The sequence below is a fragment of the Hemicordylus capensis genome, chromosome 5 (assembly GCF_027244095.1).
Source record: "Hemicordylus capensis ecotype Gifberg chromosome 5, rHemCap1.1.pri, whole genome shotgun sequence".
Lineage (NCBI taxonomy): Eukaryota > Metazoa > Chordata > Lepidosauria > Squamata > Cordylidae > Hemicordylus > Hemicordylus capensis.
The window spans coordinates 135,828,392-135,852,692 of NC_069661.1; the positions used below are offsets into that span (position 1 = coordinate 135,828,392).

Consider the following 24,301-nt stretch of genomic DNA (forward strand, 5'->3'; position numbering starts at 1 on the left):
CACACACACACACACACACACACACTATGCCCATATCTACAAAATTCATATTTCCTCCCTTCTGCATATAGTTTGGGCTTTTTTTTTAAGATCAAAGGGCTTTGTTATTACATTTGCTGCCCCACTATCATAGGTAAGGCTAACATCCAGCACAGTGTTATGAGGGTGGAGCAGGAGCTGCGCCCTCACAAAGAGGCTGCTTCAGAGTTCAGCCATCCAGTGGTGTAATGGGGGGGGGAGCCAGGGCACCTAGGCGCCACTGAGGGGGGGGCACCACACCCCATTGCCCACCTGCCCAGCCCCAAGGCCCCTCAGCACTTGCCCTGTTCTCTTTCTCTCCTGCTTGTCTTGCCCTCCAGCCTACACTCGGAGCAGCCTGCAAACTGCGACACAGCTCCTTCTCTCCCTGCCTCTCAGCTGATCGGCAGGTGGGCATGGCTTCCAGAGAAGCCTTTGTGCAGGCCTCCCTGAAGCCTGAACTCAAGTGCTGGCTGCTCTTACCCACCGCAGTTCTCTCTGCCCAGCACAGACGAGCCTTTGCCTGCTTAATAGAGGTATGATGTGAATTCCGTTTTGTGGTTAACCCCACCCTCATACTGTATATAGGGGTCTGCTTGCTATAGGGCTTTGATTGTGGGGGGAAACTGAGAAATCTGAATATTTAACTTGAAACAGATTGGAGAATTTGATGCCTTTTTAAAAACTGTCTAATAAGCCCTATAAGTGGCTTGTTTCATAGCAGAAAATTACAAAAACTTCCGGAACAAACAATATTTCATTCATTCATTTATTCATTCATTTATAAATTCACTTATGTTCAAGTTGTTCTGCAACCCAGAAGGTCTGAGTGAGAACTGTGAAGCATGCCTTGTGTGTTTTGTTTTTATTTCTTTAGAAATGCATTATATGTCCAAGTTGGTTGGACATGTCCAAAAACCTCACTCACACTATTTACACTGTATATCATCAGTCAGTATGATTCTGTAATGATATGAAATGTTAAGGAGGCCCTGCACATGCTGATTTGCCCCCCAGCCCCGCACCCCACTAGGGACAGCCCTGCTTCTGAGCACCTGCAGAGAGCGGTTTTTATCTCAGTACAGTGAGAGACCACAACCAGCCCTACTTCCACATTGGTGAGCAGGGAGAATGACTTTTAGAACAGACTAGGGCATAGCTTCAGGAGCTCCTTGAGCCCTGGCATGTCTCATCTATCTTAAATTTTTACCAAGAAGAGGCAGATTCCTTGTTCTCTCCCCTCCCTCTTTTTCTCCTGAGGATTGGTGCTAATTCTTGCTCTTTTCTCTATTTCTCCCCACCTATCTTCCTTGCTTCAGTGGGACTTACTGGTCTCCTATAAGGAGCAAAATATGCTGGGAGCACAAATTAGTTGGGTTTGGCTTGTACCTGAAAATGAATATGCAGCAACTGAAAATGAATATGCAGCAACTGAAAAATTGCTTTCACTGCCCCTGGGGTCATATCTTCCCACTTAAAAATTAAATGCACTCTTGTATGGGTCTTTGGACAGGATACACCAGGTGCTTTTTCATGTATAAGCCAAACCAAAAGCTGAGCATGTGCAATCCTATATGCACTTACTAGGGAATGTTGAATACAATGGAGTTTATTTTTAAGTAGACATGCTTTTCTTGCCAGTAAGCCCTTTAGGTTTCAATGAAATGTACTTCCAGATAAATGTGGTTAGATTTGCTGCCTGAGGCTGCAATTCTTCACACACTTACCTGGGACTTTTACACACAGCAGGCTTTACTGCGAAATTGAAGTTGTCCCAAAGAACGAACACATAATAGTGGATTTTATTTTATTTTTACTCCAGATATAAATCAGGCTACACTCTAAGGAGCAGTGAAAAACCTGAATTGCATGTGAACTGCTCCCCAATAACTCGCAGGGACTTCAGGGTAAATCTGGACAACATGTGAATGCAACACCTCCATTCCAGAGGAGATGTGTGTTAAAGGGCTTTAAAAGCCCTGTGTGAAAAACCTCCTGGAATCAAACTTTACTGAATTTGTTCAGAATTCTGAGAAAACAAACATAGGCTCACCCTGCATGGTTGAAAGTCTCCTTTGCTAATCTGCAGCGAGGGGCCCATTTTAATAATTAGTAGTTCTAGTGTGTTCTAGGCATTAAAAGTAGTGCAAATATATAGTACTCAATGTATATCACTATATATTGTGAAGAGTGCATGTGTGTATTCAGTGAAATGTATTTCCAGGCAGCATACTTATTTTGAAATATCAGACTTAAATCCTTGGGGGCCTGGGGTGTGTGGAGGCCCTGGACTTTGAGGGTCTGGGGGCTCATTTTAAAATCTCATATCTGGACCCATTCCAACCTTGCTATGCCCCTGGAAGAATAGATTGACTTTTATTAGAGAATGTTTAGCATATGGTTTACAAAAGCAACAGTGAATAGAATTTCCCGGTAAAAAAAATGGCCGCGTACTAACGAATGTGTGGTTGCAATGGTAGAGAGAATATAGCACTGTACACAAGTTCCTATGGGTTTGGGTAGAGTCCGGTTAAAAGAGTTCAGTGAGAGGAATGTCCAAAGGGTCCAAGGGAGGGACAGATCTCAGCATCACTTTGTGTGTGGCCAGCAGGGCCGTGCCAGTCTTCTTCTGCCAATTGCAACCTCTGGGTGTGGGTCCTTGATGGCAGAGGGTCTTCTTCTCCAGGTCCAGGGGGTCCTCCAGGGGTGTTGTCAGCAGGAGTTCCTGGCGTGATCAGCTGCTGTGCTGGCATGGTTCATTTAGGATGCAGATATGTTATAGATCACGTCCTCGAGGCGGGAGGTTACATACATACATACATACATACATACATGCAGGTCAAGACAGCCATAAGAAGTTAAGTGTCCATCTAAGTTAGTCGCGTACTACACATGGGTTTCTGCACACCTGCACAGAAGAAACTCCCATGTAGAAAATGTGTCTCTTGTAAATTGACTCTGAATTTTCCATCCATGACTGGGATATCTGAGAGTTAGAGTCAATAATAAAAGAACAGCATACTGCTTTTGTCAGGAAGGGGCAAATTATAATGGTTTCTTAGTCTGGCAGGGGCTGGATTTGGCCCTGGCAGAACTTGGCTGTCTGCTCCTGTTGCAAATTCCTCTGTCTAGTGTGGCAAACTAATGTATCCTCCTCCCTCCTGGTGCCAAAGTAAGGACTAGTGTGGTGAATGCACATATACCCCATCATGAGCCAACAGTCATCACAAGACAAAGGCTGGCAGGAATCATTCACTGCTTTATAGGCTCCCCACCCCCACCCCCTGCCATCGTCTTCTTCCCCTATTTTGCTAGTGGCTATTTGGGCAGGTGGTCCTCTAGGACAAAGTCATGTTTTTTAAAAAGCATGAGATGAGACAGAAAATGACACTCTGAATCCTCACAGAACTCCTGACTTTTGTTCTAAGCCTTTAACAGAGATGGCTCATGTTTTCAGGTTTTGATCAAAAACCATGTCTAGATGGTACAGTGTTCCTTTTAACAGGGATTTCCAGATATTGTTGACTACAAGTCCCATCATCCCTGTTTGGACAGGGGTGCAATTTTAGTGCTTGCCCTAGGCGCTATTCTCTCTAGATACATCACTGCAGCCATTATATATTTTTGAGCAGCAGAGCATGTGCAGGAGTGGTGAGGGGGTGATTTTTGGTGATCTCCCCTCCCTCCAAAAGTACTTTTTGGCTTCCAGGAATATGTCCCTGAGGGTCACACAGCAAGGGAGGTGTGAGCTCCAAAAATCATCCCCCACTCTCCCTGCACATGCTGTGTTGCTCAGCTACATGCTGGCTGAGTTCTGCTGCAGGCTCTCTGTGAGGGAGCAGCTCTTGCTCCACCTTACTAATGCTGTGCTGGATGTCAATCATATCTCTGATAGTGGGACCACAGATTTAATGACAAAGCCCCTTGACCTAAAAAAGAACATTATGCAGGGGAAGGCAAAACATAAAAGGGGAGGGGAAAACATTCAGACATAGCCTTCTCCCTTGCACAATATTATGCACTTCTATCTGCTGTACTGGAGAGCAGGTATCATATAATCCTATTATTAGCCAGATCTGTCCCTCCGGGTAGGGTGTTGAGACTGTGATTCACTTTCCTCTGTACTGTTTCTTTAATAAAGATATTCATACTTCTCTCATCTCCTCTCTCTTATCAAATATCCTTGTTAGAACAGATGGTGGATATACATCTTTTCCCCCCCGAGGAATGGGGATGGCATCCTAACTTGACGGGTTGTCAGCCTTCTCATGCTTCAAGACAGGGCCAATCAGATTTCAGATCTGTATATACTATGCTGCTCCAGCCACACCCAACCCAGTTCTGGTCCTGTCTCGGTTCAAAACAGTCCACAAGCTGCCCAGTCTCTTCTAGCTTCTAGCTGCCTTATGCTTGTTTTTCCTTGGTTATCCTCTACCTTTTAGGTTTGTGTCTCCCCACTTGTTCCAATCATGGAGCTTTCACTTGCAGTGACATGCTGAAGGGTGCCCTTTCGGAGGGCCCCCTCTCAGAGGCTATGTTGGCACTCCCCTCTGTGGTGTCTGCGACTGCTGCCGTGTGCGCTGCTGGGCTTTCTGAGGGAACGATTGCTAAAAGCTCTGAGATTGCTCTGTGCCTAGAGCTCATTCCGCCCCAAAAAGCTGCAAAGAAGACCAAACACTTAAAGGGCCCAGATGTGGCCTAAAAGAAAAAGGAATGCAAGCTGGCCTCCGGCGGGGCTCCGCTTTGTGAGAGGCTTCAGCTACAGGCAGTACAGGCGCGGCTATCACCGACAACAGTCTCTGAGATTCCCGCCAAAACCACGGCAGCCATTATGGTCTCTCCTCAGCCCGTGCCTGTTTCTAAGGCTTTGCCTTCGGTCTTGCCACTTGCTGCTTCTGCACTCTTACAGGGGGTGCGCTCAGAAACACCTGAGACTATTACCAGCCCTAATAGTGAGGCTTTGGCAGCCGGTGAGTAGCAGTGGTTGGGGGACTTGGTTAAAAAAAAAATGTTTGTCCCTGGTGTCTCCTTTATTGGAACAGTTGGGTTCTTCAGTGCAGGTAGCTGCCATGGCTCCCCCACCCCCTGGGTGTGAGGGGGCAGCCTTGTGGGGGGGGGCATCTGAAGCCCTGGCTAAGTGCCCTAGGTGCCCTTCCTTTACTTCTTCCCCCAATTGAAGCCCTCAGAAGGGCTATTCTGCAGAGCAAGTGGTTTCAGTTTCCCCTCCCCTCTAAAAGGAGGCTCCATAAAAGAAAAAGAGTGCCACTGTCGGATGAGGGCATTAGGGCACCTAAACGCCCCCTAGTGGCTCCACTGCCAGCAGCAGCCTCTTCTGTTGTTACTGCTGTGCCTCCACCTCATCGCTCTGCTGCTGTTTCTTCTGACACAGAGTCATCTGAGTCAGAAAAGGAAGAAGGGGGATTATCTGATGAGCAGAACCCTCTTCAAAAGAAGCCCAGCTCTTCTCGTTTGTTTTTCCTTGTCAGAGTTTGAGGTTTTGTTGGCCAAAGCGAAAATAGTTATTAAGAATGTGTCCCCAGAATTAGGGGTTCCTTCCACTTCAGGTTTGGATCAAGAGGTTTTCCCTTCTACCTCGTCTTCAACAGCCACAGTTCCTTTTCCCAATCTCTTCAAGGATGTAATGTTAGCAGAATGGGGGGTGCCCGTTACCACTAAACCTGTTTTGACTTTTCCTAAGAAATTATATACTCTGTCACCTGACATTATGTCTTTGTTAGCTACTCCCATTGTAGATGCTCCTGTGGTGCAATTGGAGTCATGTGCGTTGCTGATTAAAGAAGGCGATGAGTTTTTTAGTCATGTGCATGGTTTTGGTTCGGGGCCATTGGGATGACTGGTTCGGAAGTCCGGCGGTTCGGGGGGGTGGGGGCCTGTAACTTTAAGAGGGGGTGGTTGTACTCCCCCCCCCCGCCGCCGCTCTTCCCCCGCCGGCGCTGGTCTGTTCAAATATCTTCAGGGGGCGGCAGAGTTCCTCCCTGCCGTCCCTGCCCCCGTCGTCGTTAGTTTAGGTGCCAAAGAGTTAATCTGTGCAGAAAACTGGAAGAGAGAGGAGCGCTGCCAAGCCTTTTGAAAAGAGACTTGAGGAGGTAAAATGTTTGTAAAAGAGACGAGCGGCTTGCCGAGCGCTAGCGGCGCGCATGCGTCCTGTGCGGCGCGCGCTCGTCTCTGACGCTGCCGCGCGCGCTACGCATACGGCGCGCGCTCGTCTCTGACGCAAGCCGCTAGCGCTCGGCAAGCCGCTCGTCTCTTTTACAAACATTTTACCTCCTCAAGTCTCTTTTCAAAAGGCTTGGCGGCACTCCTCTCTCTTCCAGTTTTCTGCACAGATGAACTCTTTGGCACCTAAACTAACGACGACGGGGGCAGGGACGGCAGGGAGGAACCCTGCCGCCCCCAGAAGATATTTGAACAGACCAGCGCCGGAGGGGGAAGAACGGCAAGGGGGGTAAGTACAACCACCCCCTCGCTTAAAGTTACAGGCCCCCCCGTGCCGGTCCGGGGGGCTCCGGACCATGCACACCCCTAGAGTTTTTTAAAGTCACCTGAGGAGAAGAAGGCGGATCATCTTCTACAAAAAGGTCACGAGGCCTCGGCCACTATCATTCGAGCAATGACTACCAATGCAATCTTTGCTAGGGTGTCCATTCTTTGGGCGAAAGAACTGTTAAGATTGGTGCCTCCAGAAAAGGTTAAACTTCTGCAAGGTCTTTATAAATTGGCCAGGGTGTCTGCTTTTATGGCTGACTCGAGCCTTGATTGTCTGCAACACACCTCCCGTGCCATGGCAGCAGGGGTAGCAGTCAGGAGAGGCTTATGGCTGAGACATTGGAAAGTAGACACAAAGTCAAAGTTGCCTCGGCTGCTACTTTCTTTTTAGGAGGAAAGTCATTCGGAGAGTCTTTAGATCTGGTTTTAGTTGAAACCCGTGACAAAGAAAAGAAAGGCCATGCCTATGGCATGAGGGTAAGCTCGTAGGGGGTTTAGGGGTAATTCCTCATTTCAGAGTTCCTTTTGTCCCTACAGGAATTCACCCCGTGCAGGTTATGCTGGCTTCAGGGGCACTGACAGAGACAAAGACAACTGAGGCTTGGCATTCAGAGGGTCCTGGAGACCATCCTGGTCCAGCAGGAACAGGGAACAGAATAAAAACTGATTGAGTTCCTTCACCAGCAGCGCCGATTCCAGGAATCGTAAGCAATGACTTCGTCCCGGTTGGGGGCTGTCTCCTGGACTTTGCCAGGACCTGGGTGCTGATCACCACTGATCAGTGGGTTATTCATATGGTTACCCAGGGTTGTTCAATAGATTTCGTATCTGTCCCCCACAATTTTCTTTTCGTAACTCCTGTCTCCAGGCAGCGTTCCAAAAGGCTTCTGATGGAGCCGGTTATTCTTCGTCTGGTACAGATTCGGGCCATAGAGCCGGTTCCTACGACGGAATCATGGCAAGGCGTGTTTTCTTCACTCTTCTTGGTGTCAAAGAAGGATGACACCTGACGTGCGATTCTCGACCAATGTCTATACTGCTTTGTGAGGAAGCGGACATTCAGGATGGAGTCATTAAAGTCCATCAAAAGATCGGTCCACCCGGGGAATTGGATTTCATCTATAGACTTGTCACAGGCTTATCTGCACATCCCAATTCACCCGAGGTATCGTCATTTCCTGAGGTTTGTTTACAATCAACAGCAGTTCCAATACAGAGCATTGCCTTTCAGCCTGTCATTGGTGCCCCAATTATTTACAAAATTGACGGTAGCTGTCATCGTACACACCTGCGATTTCAGGCCTATCCATTTTTGGACAATGTGTTGATCAGATCAGTGTCCTACCATCAAGCAATCAGTGATGTCACCTGCACGGTCCACATTCTGGAGGAACACGGTTTCATTAATCAACCGTTTAAAGAGTAATCTTCAACCGTCTCGCATTCTTCTACATCTGGGAGTGCTTTTCAATATGGAGTTGGTGTTAGTATCTCTACCAGTAGAGCATCAGAACAAGCTCAGAGAGACTATCGCTTCTTGGATGCTGAAGAAGAAAGGGGACCTCTTGCCCCTAGCTCAAATTTTGGGACACTTGATTGCCTGCCTGGACTGTACTCCCTGGGCCAGATGGCATTCCACACCTCTCCAATGGTTTCTTCTTCCTTATCAATTAGCGATCATGGAAAAGCAGCATTTGAAGGTTACTCTTCTTTCCAAGGTCAAGGAATCCTTTCGATGACGGCTTTCTCCGGCACTGGAATGGGGTATTCCTCTTGATCACTAAAGGTTGTGGTTACAACAGATGTGAGCGTATCTGGTTGGGGGCCAGACTGTCTCGATCACCATGCTCAAGGAATATGACTGGAAGAAATCTCCAGTTCAATATCAATTGGCTAGAATTGAAGGCCATACGCCTGGCTCTGTTACAGTTCCAGGGGCTAATTCAGAACCGTCATGTCTTGTTCAGAATGGACAATGTGATGGCCAAGGCCCATGTACACCATCAAGGCGGCACAGGGTCACGAGCACTTATGCAGGAGGCAGATTGCTTTCTGGCCTGGGCAAAGCTGAACCTGAAGTCCATAGTGGCTGAACACCTGAGCAGGGAGGATAATCTCCAGGCAGACTGGCTAAGTCGCCAGTGGATAGACCTGGCGGAATGGTCGCTGCTGCTGGCGGTGTTCGATCAGATTGTACACAAGTACGGTCCTCCTCAATTGGATCTTTTTGCAACCATGCACAATACCAAGCTGCCTCTTTGCCAGGCATCACTGCAGTTAGGCAGAAGAGATGGATGCTCTGGTGTCTCCCTAGCCTCCAGGGTTGCTGTACAACTTTCCTCTGATGCCAATACTAGGTCTGGGGCTGCGGAAGATTGTAGCGGAAAGGGCGGAGGTCGTACTCATTGTTCCATATTGGCCACGCAGACCTTGGTTCTCGGAGCTGGTGTCCATGACAGTTCAACCTCTGTGACCACTTCCTCTCAGAAAAGACCTGCTTTCCCAGGGTCCTCTCCTGCACCCGGATCTCAGCTGGTTGAGACTTCACGCCTGGAGGTTGAGCAAAAGCTCTTAGTGGATAAAGGGTATTCCTCTCGAGTTCAAGATACCATCCTGGTGGCCAGGAGGGCGTCCACCTCTCGCATATATCAACTTACCTGGCCTGCTTTCTGTTCTTAGACAGCAAAGCACGGCGTCCTTCCAACTTGTGCTGGAGTGTTAGAAGTTTTGGGGTTTCTGCAGTCTGGTTTAGAGAGGGGTCTTCATCCGAACACCTCCGAACATGGCAGGTCTCTGCTCTATCATCTGTTTTGGAACTCAGGGATTCTGGTTCTTCATCTTTGCATCCCCATATTACTCGGTTTTTGAAGGGAGTGAGTAATTTGGCTCCTCCCCCTGTCCACAGGTTTCCCACTTGGGATTTAAATAACGTTTTAAATACCTTGACTGAGGCGCCATTTGAACCTCTCAGTTCTATTTCTTTGAGGTATTTGTCGTATTCTTAGTGGCGATAACCTCTTCTAGGAGGGTCTCAGAGTTGGCTGGCCTCTCAGTGAGAGATGTTGTGTATTTTTTGAAAAAGAGTCAGTTGTTTTAAAGTTGGATCCTACCTTCTTGCCGAAGGTCAATTCTATTTTCCACAGAAGCCAGGAAGTGGTGTTACCTTCGTTCTGTTCCAAGCCCATGCATCCTAAGGAACGTGTGTGGCATAAGTTGGATGTGTGAAGGGCTTTAAGAAATTATACCCGCCGAACTCAGTCTTTTTGGAAAATGGACTCTTCCTTTGTTTCTTTTCAAGCAGGCTCCCTTGGGACCAAAGCTTCTAAATTGTTTTTGGCCTGGTAGCTTAGGGCTACTATAGCCTTGGCTTATGAGACATTGAACCTACCTGTGCCCAGAGGTATAATGGCGCATTCGACGAGAAGTACGGCTGCATCGGCAACTTTCTCAGTAAGAGCTCCCTTGGAGGAGATTTGTAAATCGGCCACATGGAGTTCTATTTCTCCTTTTGTGAGACACTATAAGATTTCTTCCTTCTATGAGCTGCAGGCGGCGGTTGGAAGGACAATTCTGTAGCGGGTGGTCTAGGCATCCGCTCCCAGCCCTTGATTTCATTCAGCTTGGGTACATCCCATCAAGTTAGGATGCCCTCCCCATTCCTCGGAAAAAGAAACATTGGTAGACTTACCGTGAATTGTTCTTTTTCGAGGTATGGGGAGGGCATCCGCCCCTCCCACAGATGCTGGGAAAGGAATAATATTCCTTGGGAGATGAGGCTAGTCCCGGGGTTCAAGATTGTGCTATCCCTGTTCTTTCTCTTCCTTTGGAGTTCTCTGTATTTTCCCTGGTTGGCCTTTCTTCTGTTCCTGTTGATTCTGTTTCTCTGGTGGTTGAAAGCCAGAGTTTTTTCTCCAGTGTGGGGCTACAGGTTTTTTGCTCGCAGTCCCGAAACTGGGTTGGTTGTGGCTGGAGTGGCATAGTATATATATATCTGAAATCTGATTGGCCCTGTCTTGAAGCATGAGAAGGCTGACAACCCATCATGCTAGGATGCCCTCCCCATACCTTGAAAAAGAACAATTCACGGTAAGTCTACCAATGTTTCTTTTACTAGCTGATCACTGTACACCTACGACACTTTATGTGGCCAGATTTTGTGCAGCCGCATGTAGGATCAGGTCTGAGCTGATTTGAGTTATCGATATTATGAAGACTCTGACACTATGTTTTCCACTACTTGTATCATCTTTACTGTGTACTTTTTTTGTGTTGTTGGGTCAATGACCATAATAAAGCACACACCCACAAAACTGTGCCCAAACAAGGGCAGCCACATTCTCTTTCAACATTGGTGATGTTCTACATGTACATCCCATATCTATATCTTGTACACTTTTTAGCCCATACATGTACACTGGACCAAATGAATCAGGGAGTTGACTTGGAAGGAACTTATATTCGTGTCAGTCAAAATATACTTTGGACCACAGAGTTCATAACTGGCATTTCTGGCAACAGGTTACATATGGGAACCCATTTTACATACCCCATATGGGAAGGGGGACGCCACCCACTACTTTTCCATTCACTACTACCATTCACTACTTTCCTGCTTCAAATCAAGCTCCTTTTCCTTATAACAAGCAGTCACCAGCATTTTGTTACATGCGTTTACATGTAATTTAATATGCAGTTCAACCCTCATGCAACCTAATACAAAAGCTCCAAAAGAAGCTCTATGAATGTGACTGAGCAGTTAATATAAATTTATGGAAAGACCCAGGTGATGGACTGCACCATCACTTTATAGATTGAAATTTCATTTATGCCAAATGGAGAGAGCTAAGGGAAAGAAAGTTTGAAATATCTGCAACTGGATCTCAGAACAGATGACAGCAGAAAAATAAAGCCAGAACTAAACACTAGGGATTTGCAAAACTTTTCAACGTCAAAATGTTTTGACTTGAAATAGGCCGTTTTGAGTGTTTCGAGCTTGAAACAAAACAACCCCATTTCAATTCAAAAAGTTTCAATCTTTTGGACACCATTTTGGAGGCCTGTTTTTCCCTTGCTGATTGGTTTTCTGGGACTGACTTTTGGGGGATTAGGGGGAAGGTTAAAGATTTGTTAAAAATCATCAGCTTGCCTATTTCTTTTGTGGGATGGGTAGTAGGCAACTTCTTTTCACCTGTGTGCGGAATGAGTTTTGTTCTGGGCAGCAGTATCAAGTGTATGCACATGTGTGTGCATGTGCATTCAGAATGGGACCTTCCTTATTCAACCTGAGGGGGATCTAAAATTAACTGAGTGGACATCAAAAAACGTGTGTGCATGGGCATGCCTTAGAGGGAACACTGGTGGTAGGTAACACCCATCATGCCCTACCACCCATAAGAACAGCCCTGCTGGATCAGGCCCAAGGCCCATCTAGTCCAACATCCTGTTTCACACAGTGACCCACCAGGTGCCGCTAGAAGCCTACAGGCAGGAGTTGAGCGCATGTCCTCTCTCCTGTTGTTACTCCCCTGCAACTGGTAGTCAGAGGCATCCTACCTCTGAGGCTGGAAGTGGCCTATAGCCCTCAGACTAGTATCCATTGATAGACCTCTCCTCTATGAAGTTATCCAAACCCCTCTTAAAGCGATCCAGGTTGTTGGCTGTCACCACGTCTTGTGGCAGAGAATTCCACAAGTTAATTATGCATTGTGTGCAAAAGTACTTCCATTTGTTGGTCCTAAATTTCCTGGTAATGAATTTCATGGGATGACCCCTGGTTCTAACCATTTACCAATACACACATGTATTTGTCTCCTTTCCCCCATGACTGCTAAGTTTTCTCAAGAGTCTTTGATAAGGAACTTTGTCGAAAGCTTTTTGGAAGTCCAGGTATACTATCTCAACTGGATCACCTTTATCCACACACCTGTTGACACTCTCAAAGAATTCCAAAAGGTTTGTGAGGCAAGATTTCCCTTCGGAGAAACCATGCTGGTTCGCCCCCAACAGGGCCTGTCCTATATGCTTAACAATTTTATCCCTGATGATGCTTTCCATCAATTTGCCTGGAACAGACATTAAGCTAACTGGCCTGTAATTTCCTTGATCACTCCTTTTTGAAAATTGGTGTTATATTCCAACCCATTTTGGTATCCCTAGGAGCTACCCGTGGGGAACGATGAGGTGTTTTGAATTTCCCCATTGGCTGAACAGTTTCCCCGTTATGGCTGAAACACTTGAAATGTTTCGAGTTTTGTTCCATTGAAACAATCGGGTCGACCACTGTTTCAATTAAACGTTTCGGCTGTCTGCATTTTGTTTCAAGCTCAACAAAATACAAAATTTGTTTTGTGCATTTCCCTACACTATGGAGGATAGATGGAGGATAGATCTTTGCTGCAGCAAAGAGTAGCCTTGCAGCATGTGTGTCCACCGCCGCACGCACAACGTGCGGCGGACGCACACACACAGCTGGTACTTCCGCTATTTCTGGCAAACAACAGGGGCAGAGGCGGCAGGGAGGAACGCTGCTGCCCCAAAATCATTTCCAAAAAAATGGAGCGTTGATGGGGGAAAAGCAGCCAGAGGGGTAAGTGCAAACACCCCGCCCTTAAAGAACCACTTGGCGCCGGACCGACGGACCAAGCACATTCAAACCAGTTTGGAGGCCTCTGCCATGGCCTCCGGACCAGTTCGTGCACATCCCTACTTTCTTTCACTGTAGCATTTAGAAAGACAGAGTGTGTGACAGGCTATCACTGTGCTCTGAGTTTTCCTGTCTGGTTGCTGTTTGTAGGGACAGGAAGACTGTCAGAACTCAATGATGCCACATTCAATGCTTTATATTACTAAGCACAGTAAGTACATTTGAAAGAGTAGAAGAGGAGATGTGGGGCCATAATGCCTTATTCTAGACCAAGAAACAACTGTCTATTGGATGAAAACACACTCAGTCCAATGAATAAAATCAGTACAGTTATTTTGCCTGTCTAAAAATTATAACAAAGAATCTAGTTTGGCTGTCATTTATTATTTACATCAGAAATACTATGCACTTCAATGTATGATGGCTTTCTCTTTTTGAAATGAAGCTGCACGCTTTCTTTCCAAAGAGTGGTACCTAATAACAATTCCCCACTATTGTAAACCCCCCCCCCTTTTTTTTTTGCAAATGTTGCAGCTTTCTCTTCCCTATGTTTGCCCAACCACCATTTGACATCCTACAAGCACTGGGAAATTTCAATGACACAGCTTGGAATGGGTTCAGTGACCTCAATTATGCCCTCCCCACCCACTCCAAACTCCTTTCAATCTGTAAAAAGCTTTAAGTGGACAAAACCCAGATGCCTTTTGCTTGTAGTTCAGTAAGAATAGATTGGGCATGTAGATTGCTGTCAAAGTGATGTATGTAGTTCATTTTCCATTAACTCTTTCTATGAACTAAAGGATTTTAAATGCTCAATTTCAAGTCCAGCATTGTGCTTGGCTTTTCTGCTGCTTTTGTTCAAACTCAGCAGTTTATTAATCCCCAAAATAAGGATTAAAAAGCTATCTCTGATTAATGGTAATAAGCCATTCAAAACATATTACTTGGAAATGTGTTCCATTGAAATAACAGGAACTTACCTCTATATAGTTTTTTAGGGATGCGGTGTAATTGCTTGATGTTACTTTAACTTGTTACTTGAAATGATCTTTTAAAATCTGCATATATACATCATTGCTATTGATTAAAGCAATATAATATTGATTACAATCATCAATACTTGTTCAGGTTGCTTTTGTGTTTTGCTTTTGTGCGTGAAATGTGTTTGACTTAACACTCTAATCCTAAATGTGTTTACTTGAAAGTAAGTTCCACTTATTTCTATAAAACTTGTTTTCCAATAAGACTACAATTCTATACACATTTACTTTGGAAGTTGGGAGTAAGCCCCACTGAGCTCTATGAGACTTATTTTCAAGCTAGCTTGTATAAAATTAGTCTTTATATGCTTTCGGGCTGAAGTTCTAAAATGTCTTCAAGCCCTTGTGATAAACGTAAGAGGTATATTGATGTTGCATGCTTAGGAATAGATTGCTTACATAACTTGGTAACATTACACAGAACAGACTAGAATATGTTGTGTTTCTCTCTTTCTTTCTTTTTCTTCCTCTCTCTCTCTCTCTCTCTCTTTTACTCTCAGAAACATGTGCTGTCAATAATGGAGGCTGTGATCGTACTTGTAAGGATACAGCAACAGGAGTACGCTGCAGTTGCCCAGTTGGATTTACCCTGCAGCCTGACGGGAAAACATGCAAAGGTCAGCTTCTGTTTGCTTTGCAATGCATCATTTCCCTTTAGCAGTTTCAGTACCAGAGGTTAAATGTATAGGTATATCATCAACACAGAGAGCATAAGGCTCTTAGTAGGGCAGTGAGAATCTACCGTTTGAAAGGCTACTATCCTTACAGTTGTCACTGCTAGGCCTCATGGTTTTTGTTACAAACTGTTTTTTGTACTGTCCCGGTTTTTCTTCTAAATTATCTGTTGTGACTTTTGCACAACGATTTCATTGTGTGTGGTATGCCAATTTTGTGCCAATCATATCTCCTTCCACTTTCTCTCAATGGAATAAAATGGGATTGCACAATTTTTATATGATGGATAAGAAACTGGGAACTTTTTAAAAAAGAGATATGTGGTGTAGAGGTGCAGATCCTAATGTGGAACACTGTACATCCTAAAAAAAGCTAAGGAGTCCAGAAATTATTAGTGGCATGTGGAAAATCAAACACAAACTATTTGCCTACAAATATATATCTTATCTATATATAGATAAGCCCTTTGCAAAAAAAAAAAAAATTCAGGAAGATAAGGGTGAGTTTGGGGCAGTAAGAAAAGAAATAAGTGAATGAGACCTGATTATGGCAAGCAGCAAAATATTGATAGATGCCTTATACTCAGGCTCAGGCATTGTGCAAACTGGGAACACGGTGCTTGCTTGAAAGCCCCACCTCTACTGTGATATGTGTGACCCCTTTACTCTCCATGCTTAGAGCCATTGTCTGCAGAGTCAAATGCTGTACTGTGGAGCTCTGGGGCACCCCAGTGCTCTGATCATGGGGTGGATCTCTTCAGGAGTAGAGTGTTTGTCTCTTCAGACAAATGCTGTAAACATAGAGAGTGAGGGTGTGATTTTCACACATCATGCTGGATGTGTGGCTTTCAAGCACATTCTCCATTTGCATGATGCCTGATCAAGGCTGGAGAGAGAAAGAAGCTGACAATCAAAATAACAGAGGAAAAAAGGAGAAAGCAAACTCCATGGGTGTAGGTGATGTCAGATTTGTTGCAAAAATGATCTGTGTTTAAAAGCCAAATGTGATTTGGTATAGGTTACATTCTTTAGGGGCACAAAAGCTGTATTTTGACAATGGCATAGATTACCATTAATTGTAATGACCATATTAGATCAGGACTAGATACAGGCTTACAACCATAATGATGTGGATGGGGCTTGTTCCTGGGTCCGCTTCTTAGTCAGTCAAACAGAGTCAATAGGAATCATTTTAGAGGCTTTATTGCTACTGCAGTTTAGCAATAGGTAATCAATAGGCTCACGCTCTCAAACCAATTACAGTTTGGTTACAGGTGCATCTTACATTTATACAAACAATCTGAATGATGCTGACACCCTAGACACAGTATACATGGCAATAAAATGGTGGTCTAAGTATCTAGTACGCATGCGAATGATTCATTGTTCATCTGGTGATTACTCCTTATTTGGTTAAAACCTGTTTTCTTAACTGTCAGCGAAAAACAGTGAGAACCTTATGAGAACCAAGTTTCATAGATACAATTTAGTGGAGAGCGATAATGATGTTGATCATGAGAGGCAGTGATGTCCCTGAGCTGGGCTGGGGTTACTTTAAGTTAGAATGAGGTATTCTGGGCAAACATGGAGTTTCTTTGGTTTTCTAAACACATCAATTCCCCCCTGAAAAACTGGATCATTCTGAATCTTCAGGATGTCTTAATTAATAGCAATAGTACTTACATTTATATACCGCTCTATAGCCGAAGCTCTCTAAGCGGTTTACAATGATTTAGCATATTGCCCCCAACATTCTGGGTACTCATTTCACCGACCTCGGAAGGATGGAAGGCTGAGTCAACCTTGAGCCCCTGGTCAGGATCGAACTTGTAACCTTCTGGTTACAGGGCGGCAGTTTTACCACTGCGCCACCAGGGGCTCTTTAATTACAAACCTTAATTAAGGTTTGTAAAGGTACAGCTGTATATATGGGCCTTACATTATGGCGAGATTTAAAGGTTCTCATAACAGTTGGATTAAAGCTGGCATGCATTATAAGCAGCAACATGTGATTATCAATAAAAAATAAAATACATGCTTATAACTAGAATTATCTTCTTTGCCCATAAATCCATAGGCTCTCTATATTAGTTAAAGCTAATAGGGTCAGGTTAAATGAAAGTTGTAACTGTCTGGAAATATTAATAATAGCTCTTTCTAACGCATAAACTCCTGATCTTGGAAATATAATTCTGTGTTTTGTGTGGCTAAAGGATTTGGCACATATGTGGTTTTGGGATGCCTTAAGTACTTGTGATGCCTTAAGCATAGATTTTACAGAAATGGTAGGTGCTAAATGGGCTGTACATATGGCAATCAAACTAGATACATTGCATACAACATCCTAGAGCCATAAACATAATTAGTATAATTCCATAAATCAACACACATATTCTTAATCACACATATCTGGCATGATTTGCTATAGATACAAAGTTTTACACATAACAACAAGGTGTACATATAAAGATCATACAAGTTATAGCAAGTAACATTGTTTTAACCCATCTTCATCCCAAATAAAGTATCAATAACAGTCTTGCATTGTGGAACCAGGTGCTTCTGGCGATTAATGGATTATCAGCTTGTGGAAAGTGATGGCAATGACAAGTCATGTACAATCACATTGATTAAATACAGGTGTCTATAAAATTAGCAGGTAAAGCTTGGGCTAGCTTAATGTCTTTAGAGCACAAAGGGACCAGTAACTTGGGGATAGGTGCAGACCTGCAGGTAAATGCTCTGGGATGATTGGCACAATATGTCAGCCAAGCAAGTAAGGAAATGACCGGAGAGCAAGCATGTGAGGTCCATGCCCTTACAGCACAGGAGATAGCAGGGTTTTCAACATAATCATAGCACACAGTCACTACAAGAAAGTAATGTAAGAAAGTGGTGTAAATCATCAAATCATCACTTGGTGTCCTCTAGAGTCTGCCATGGCCAAAAGGGAAGCCATGGAGAGTTTTAGAATTCAAAAATCTAAGAGTCCTTGGTAAGAAAAAAATATTTTAGTCCTTCAGTTGAGAACCAAATGCTCTTGTACAACGTTGCAGGATTTTGGCTATCCTGGATGTTCTCTGATACGTGTTGTTTTGGCTTGTTTGGCTAGAGTCCATAGACAAGTTCGAATGTTCATGTGTTTGGGAGCCTGGACTCCCCCACCTTGTGGGCAATTTGAAATAGTGTCTTTGGCAGAATTTGAAATAGTGTCTTTGGCAAGGTATCTTACACAGGTAGGATGGTTCCAGGGTTTTACAGCTTTTGGGGAGATGCTGTTGCACGTATGACTCCAGAGAAAAGTGAACAAATTGGCTTGCCTGTTTGCTATCAGGCAGTCTTCAAGCATTTGTTGTCTATCCCTCTCCTACAGCACTTAAGAGCAGGAAGATGAACTTTGCATTAGGCCCTCTTCTTTGAACACAGGACAGGGTAGCAGATGGACCTTCTGTCACCATTGGGTTGGATTGGAAATGCAGATAGGGACTCCCCTCGGGTAGCTGCTGCTGCTGATTGTTAGTTTTCCTGGGTCAGTGTTGGTCCTCTGGAGACTCCCTTGGGATCACGTTCTGGCGATGGATCCAGGTATTCCTTCAATCTGGGGAGGACCAATCCTTCTTGGAAAGACAATTCAAGGCACTGTTGGTTGCAAACCTGTTTACTTGAGAGGAAAAACAGGCAAGTGAGTTGCCAATTCCCTTCCCCCATGTAGGGACAGCATTCTGAGACTAAATCTCTGGGTGCCAACCATCAGCACAAAAGGAAAAGTCAAGTTTTCAAGGCAAATAATACAAAGGATGGATAAGACCCAAGGCTATTTTCAATTTGGTCTCTTGGCAATTTTTCCAATTTATGTTTTTGTTTCCCTGCTTGCCCTGGGCCCCTCTTCCCCCGAAGTCCAGAACAGGGGATGATGTCCTCATTTAGGGCTTGGTGGCTTGTGTTGTAGGCTGGTTTCTGATCACAAGAACAAAATGGCAATCCTGGGCAAAAGCAAAGCAATAAAGTCACACACAAAAAAAGGGCATTCACATTTTTCACCCCCCTTGTGAGTTTGGGGTTTTGAGGAGGCATTAAAGCCTAACAGGTCAAACATAGTCTTATCACTCGAGAGGCTGCAACATAAAACCTCAGCGCTTGAATTTCACCAAGGCCCTTTGGGTGTAACTGCTAACAAAGTCCTGTTTCCATGTGGCATCTCACATTCTCTTCTGTATCCCGTTCTTCCTCCTTACCACAACCCTGTGAGGCAGGCCAAACCATTTGAGTGGCTGGCCCTGTGTCACCCAGCAAGTGTCATGGCTGAATGAGGGTTTGGACTTGGGTTTCCCCGGTCCTAGTCCAGCACTCTAACCACTGCACCACGTTGGCTGACAATTATACTTACAGGCCTTTGTCACGGTAATCAATCTCCATCCAGTATACCTGACTTCATTCTCCATAAAGGGGTGATTCGTCAGTAACATCTGGCTTTGGGATCTTCATCTAGGTCACGTGTAGATAGTTGTGGTGTTCCAGCTCTCCATCTTTAGCCTCACAACTAGCAAGTGACCAATGAGTAAGGGTTTGGGGTTTGACATCTTTGTAGGGTAACAATATCTTCTTGGGGAAAAACCTATATAAGAAAGGAACAGTCCATGCCCCCAGGCAAAATACTATACCTTGATGAAATATGATTGAGACTTCTGGGTGAGGCCTAATGTCTCATGAAGCAAATTAAAGTGTCCCTTTTTACAGGCCTCTTTAGCAAAGGTGTTATCAGAAAAATTGTCCATAATCTTGCAGAGGGGTGAAACCTGTGATAATAAAGTCAAGTCTCTCATCAGGAGCTGTGAAAACAGGGTATGGGTTTCACAGTAACACACAAAGCTTGATCCTTTTAGACTGGGAAGTCTTCTAGGTAAAATGCAAATCGGTACATTGGAACTCCCTTCCACTTGCAGGAGTGGCAAAACAAAATTCCTTTCATCAAATCTCATGTCTGGGATCTGGAATTTTAAGATCCAGCTACTGTGAAGGAAAAGCAGGGCTAGTGGATGAGACAAATTTAAAGTCTCAAGCCTTAGACCATTTGATTATTAGCTCTCAGTTTACATCAAAATCAGTTAGCAGAGATATTGCACAGACTTTGCAAAAACATGACAGTAATACAATTAGACTAATTTATCTTAAAATCCTTTTTCCCTTCTCACCCACAATTAACTGGTGCAAACTGCTTTGCAGAGAACCTCCTTCCCCCTCCCATCCAGAAATGGGTGGAGTTATCATTGTTCATCAGAGATCAGCTTTCAGTTGTGAGAAAGAATTGAAAAGGGAAACTTCCGGTTTAGAGAAAAGTTTTGAGCTCACAGAAAATAGGTAAGATAGACCATGTCAAGGAAACCAGTAAACATAACATTTAAAGGCTTATGACACTCAGTAGTGGCAGAAATATCACAATCAACTTGATATAAGAATGAATGGAATAGAGCTTGCCCTTATTATGCCTAATGCTTTTAGCAAGCCATAAGCAGCACTTCCCTTTTGCAGAGGTGGGAAGACTCACAAAGAAGGAAAACTTCAGCACCCCAGTTGGCCAGCTGGGACTGCTGAAAGTTCCCCCTGTTGCTCAGGCCACCACCAATTTTATGTTCAATTAATATAATAACTGTGAATTTTAGAACTCAATGTCAGAGCAAGTTTGGTCTGGAACAGTTTACAGAAAAAGACATCACTAGAATAAATACATTCACAAATACAACAGAAACCTCATCTTCACAGAGATGAGTTATAAGATTCATGGGAGTTGGATTCCTGCACAGAACCAGAGCTTTGGGCTCCCGCTCAGAAACATGCACACACACACACACACACACTGGCTTGTCTTGTGTATTTCACAGAACAATGGACTAAACAAAGAAAACTTCACATGGGTCACAAAGGATTGTATAACATTTTAAATATGTTAGCCATAAACTCAGTTAAGAAAGTAGCTCAAACAGAACAAACTTATCACAGTCATCCATAAAACAATCTGTAATTCCATATTACCTTTCCACATCACAACTTATGACTTACTGGTTCCTTTCAACTTTTTAACAACTTCCAGTGAAAATCTTTAAGACATTTAAGACATTCCATCTAGTCTTTTCTCTGCAGTTCCCTGCACAGAACTTCAACATACGCATTCCTTCAAACTCCATTTTCTTTCCTCTTTTCCAACTACAAGCAGTTGAAGAGAGAGAGAAAAGAAAAAGAGAACAAAAGCAGCCTTTTGTTCGAGAAACTTTTTGCAGCAAGAACAGTCTTATCTTTTGGCTTGGTTACAACAGGACAGTAGCAGGAAGAAATTAGACTGTTTGCAACACAAGGGCAGCTATGCTGGCCTTGGGCCGAAATAAACAAATACATACATACACAAGGGCAGCAAGCAGCTGTTTGAGCTTGGAAACAGAACACAGACAGCATGATTTTAGCAAAAGGCAATCATTCTTTCCTCTTTAATACTTTCTTCAGACCCCTCCCTCTCTTCACAGACTAAGAGAGTTCCCTTGTTCTCCATAGCATGCTGGAAAGGAGAAGCTGCTTGGAGCATGATGGTAATACATATGGTGGGAGTTTCTTTGGTGGGCCTGTGCATATTGGTGTTATTAAAATTTACCGGTATGTGTATAAAATAAAAGAAATTGCAAAAGGATGTTATTTTCGGGGCCAGGAGGCCTCTGACTTGAGTTCATAGTATTTACAGAAGCGCTTTACTCTAAAGGTGAGTAGGCATTCCTTTTGGATTTTCCCACTTGTTCTAATCTATTCCCTGTCCCCCCCCCCCCCCACTGTCCGCGTCCCTTCACGAACTTTATTTCGTCCCTGCACAGACTTTAGTTTGTCCCTTCACGGACTGTATTTTGTCCCTACACGGACTTTATTTTTCCCCTTGCCCCTGCACAGACTGGGTACTCACCAAGAGACGTCTCTGGATTTCACTCTCTCTGTTTCACTCACTCTATCTCACTCACACGTTCATTTACTCTTGCCTTGATTCCCAGATGTGGCATGTTGTGGTGAACGGCGCATCCTGGTTTTCCGAAACCCCTCTAGCTGAATCAGCAGAGGGCCGGCTGGGGTATCAGGGTTTTTCCATGACGGGTCAGGCAACCACCCAGGAGTCTTCATCTGAGTCATGGCACCAAATTGATGTAGATGGCGCTCGTTCCTGGTTCCGCTTCTTAGTTAATCAAACCGAGTCAGTGGGAATCATTTTAAAGGCTTTATTGCTACTGCAGTTTAGCAATAGGTAATCAATAGGCTCATGCTCTCAAACCAATTACAGTTTGGTTACAGGTGCATCTTACATTTATACAAACAATCTGAATGATGCTGACACCCTAGACACAGTATACATGGCAATAAAATGGTGGTCTAAGTATCTAGTACGCATGTGAATGATTCATTGTTCATCTGGTGATTACTCCTTATTTGGTTAAATCCTGTTTTCTTAACTGTCAGCGAAAAACAGTGAGAACCTTGTGAGAACCAAGTTTCATAGATACAATTTAGTGGAGAGTGATAATGATGTTGATCATGAAAGGCAGTGATGTCCCTGAGCTGGGCTGGGGTCACTTTAAGTTAGAATGAGGTATTCTGGGCAAACATGGAGTTTCTTTGGTTTTCTAAACACATCAATAAGATCTGCTTTTGTGCCCCTGACAAAGGACTTAAACACAGATAATAATCTTTGCAACACATTACCTGTACCCATTGGAGTCTGCCTCGTCCTTTCTGGGGTGGAGAGCCAGTCTTGTGGTAGTAAGCATGAATTCTCTCATTTGCTAAGCAGGGTTTGGAAGGGTGACTACATGTGAGCACTGTCTGCATACAGCAGTCTTGGTAAAGTGCTGCCCAATGGCATTTTGGCTCATTTGTTGTGGGGTGTGGCCACTTCAGCATCAGGGGAATTTCCTCTTGGCAGATATTTGCAAGGTGGCCACTTGGACTTAAGTTCATGCATTCTCCAAACATTACAGGAATTATGCATTTTTGCAGTGTGTTCTCTCTCACAGGCTCTGATACTGGGCTTTTAATATCCCAGTGTTGGCCAAGTTTTGTTTTGTTGCATCCAAACTTCGTAGAGCTTGTATTAACAATTTGAATATTTTATAAATTATAAATGTATTATTTTAAGTGTTAAGCTGGTCTAAGGACCATAATAAATTTACTACAATGCCAGTGTGACAAATGGCCTCCAGGAGACTCAGGGAAAAAGGCAATTTCTTACCATGAATTCCTGCTCTGTGATATTCCCAGAGGGCATTTGGCCCATCCCTTCCAGTCTACTGGGCTGATTTCATTGTAGGGGGCAGGATGAGGCTTCTACTGCTGCGGTACATGTGGGAAAGGCAGTTAGGGCTTTCTGGGAATGTTTCTCTGCATTCTTTATTCTGTCTGTCTGTCCCTATTAGGGACAGATTGTCCCTTCTTTTAGGGATGTGGTTACTGTTGAATTGTTTTAGGTTCAGAGTTGGTTGTCATCAAGTTTGTTTTGGGGTTCAGGAGTACTCCTGCTCTTCCAGTCCGGTCTGGGAGGGTAGGGCAGCCCCTCCCCATGGAGGATCTTCTGAAGAGACACAGCCTACCACTTCAAGGGGAGGTGCCATACTGTGTAGTCACAGGAATTCACGGAAGAATAACTTCTTCTTTGGGTATTAGAGGATCCCAACATAGGTCCTGGCTGTTGGAGGCTAGTCCTCAAATATACAAGCTTAGAAGCATATGTAGACACACAGGGAGGTCTTTCACACAACCTCTGGCGGCCACTGCTAAATACCATGAGGAAGGCAGGAGCTTGCCTGCCTTCCCCAGCAGACGAGCACTAACCCCATTCCACCCCACCCTGCTGTGCGCCCAACAAGCAACAGCGCAGCAACGGCAAGAGCTGTGAGGACTTCACCCCTCCTACATCCCAGGGTGCCCCATGCTACAAGCATGGTGGCTGCTCTCATTAGAACTGAACTCAGCCTGAAGATCCTCACGATCTTCAGGCATTCCTGCAAGCGGCATATATATTCAAGCGCTGGGAGTAGGAGTGGAAGATTGGTTTCCCCTGTTAAGGAAAGTATACCCCAGGGATTTTGGCTGAACAGTAACTTGAATGGTTCATAGTTCATCGAGGCCTGCAGGGTCTTAGACTGCAAAGAGAAGCATATCTATGAACAAGTCTCACTAGGTTCCTTGTCACTCTTCTCAGCATGGCCTTGACCATTTGATTAGAGCGCACCACCAATCTGATTGTTTGGGGGTGGCACATAATTGCTTCATTATCATAGAGTGAAACATGGACCCTTGGTCTGGCAGTATTTCCTATGGGACCCCCATTCAAGCAAAAAGTGGCCGTAGAACACAGGTTACCCTAGGGGCTCTCGTATTCCTGAGGGGCATCGCCT

General features: G+C 44.5%; 1 protein-coding gene across 10 annotated transcripts in view; it reads left to right on the top strand.

Moving 5' to 3' along the window:
- SCUBE1 (signal peptide, CUB domain and EGF like domain containing 1) overlaps nt 1-24,301 on the top strand; it is a 514,482-nt gene that overhangs the window by 291,298 nt on the left and 198,883 nt on the right. For all 10 annotated transcript variants that reach the window (XR_008308378.1, XR_008308379.1, XR_008308377.1 and 7 more), the window contains one exon: nt 14,709-14,825. Coding sequence is in view for 7 of the 10 variants with exons in the window: in XM_053254957.1 (XP_053110932.1) it covers nt 14,709-14,825 (117 nt within the window). In the remaining 3 variants the exon portion in view is untranslated. The remainder of the gene's footprint in view (nt 1-14,708; nt 14,826-24,301) is intronic.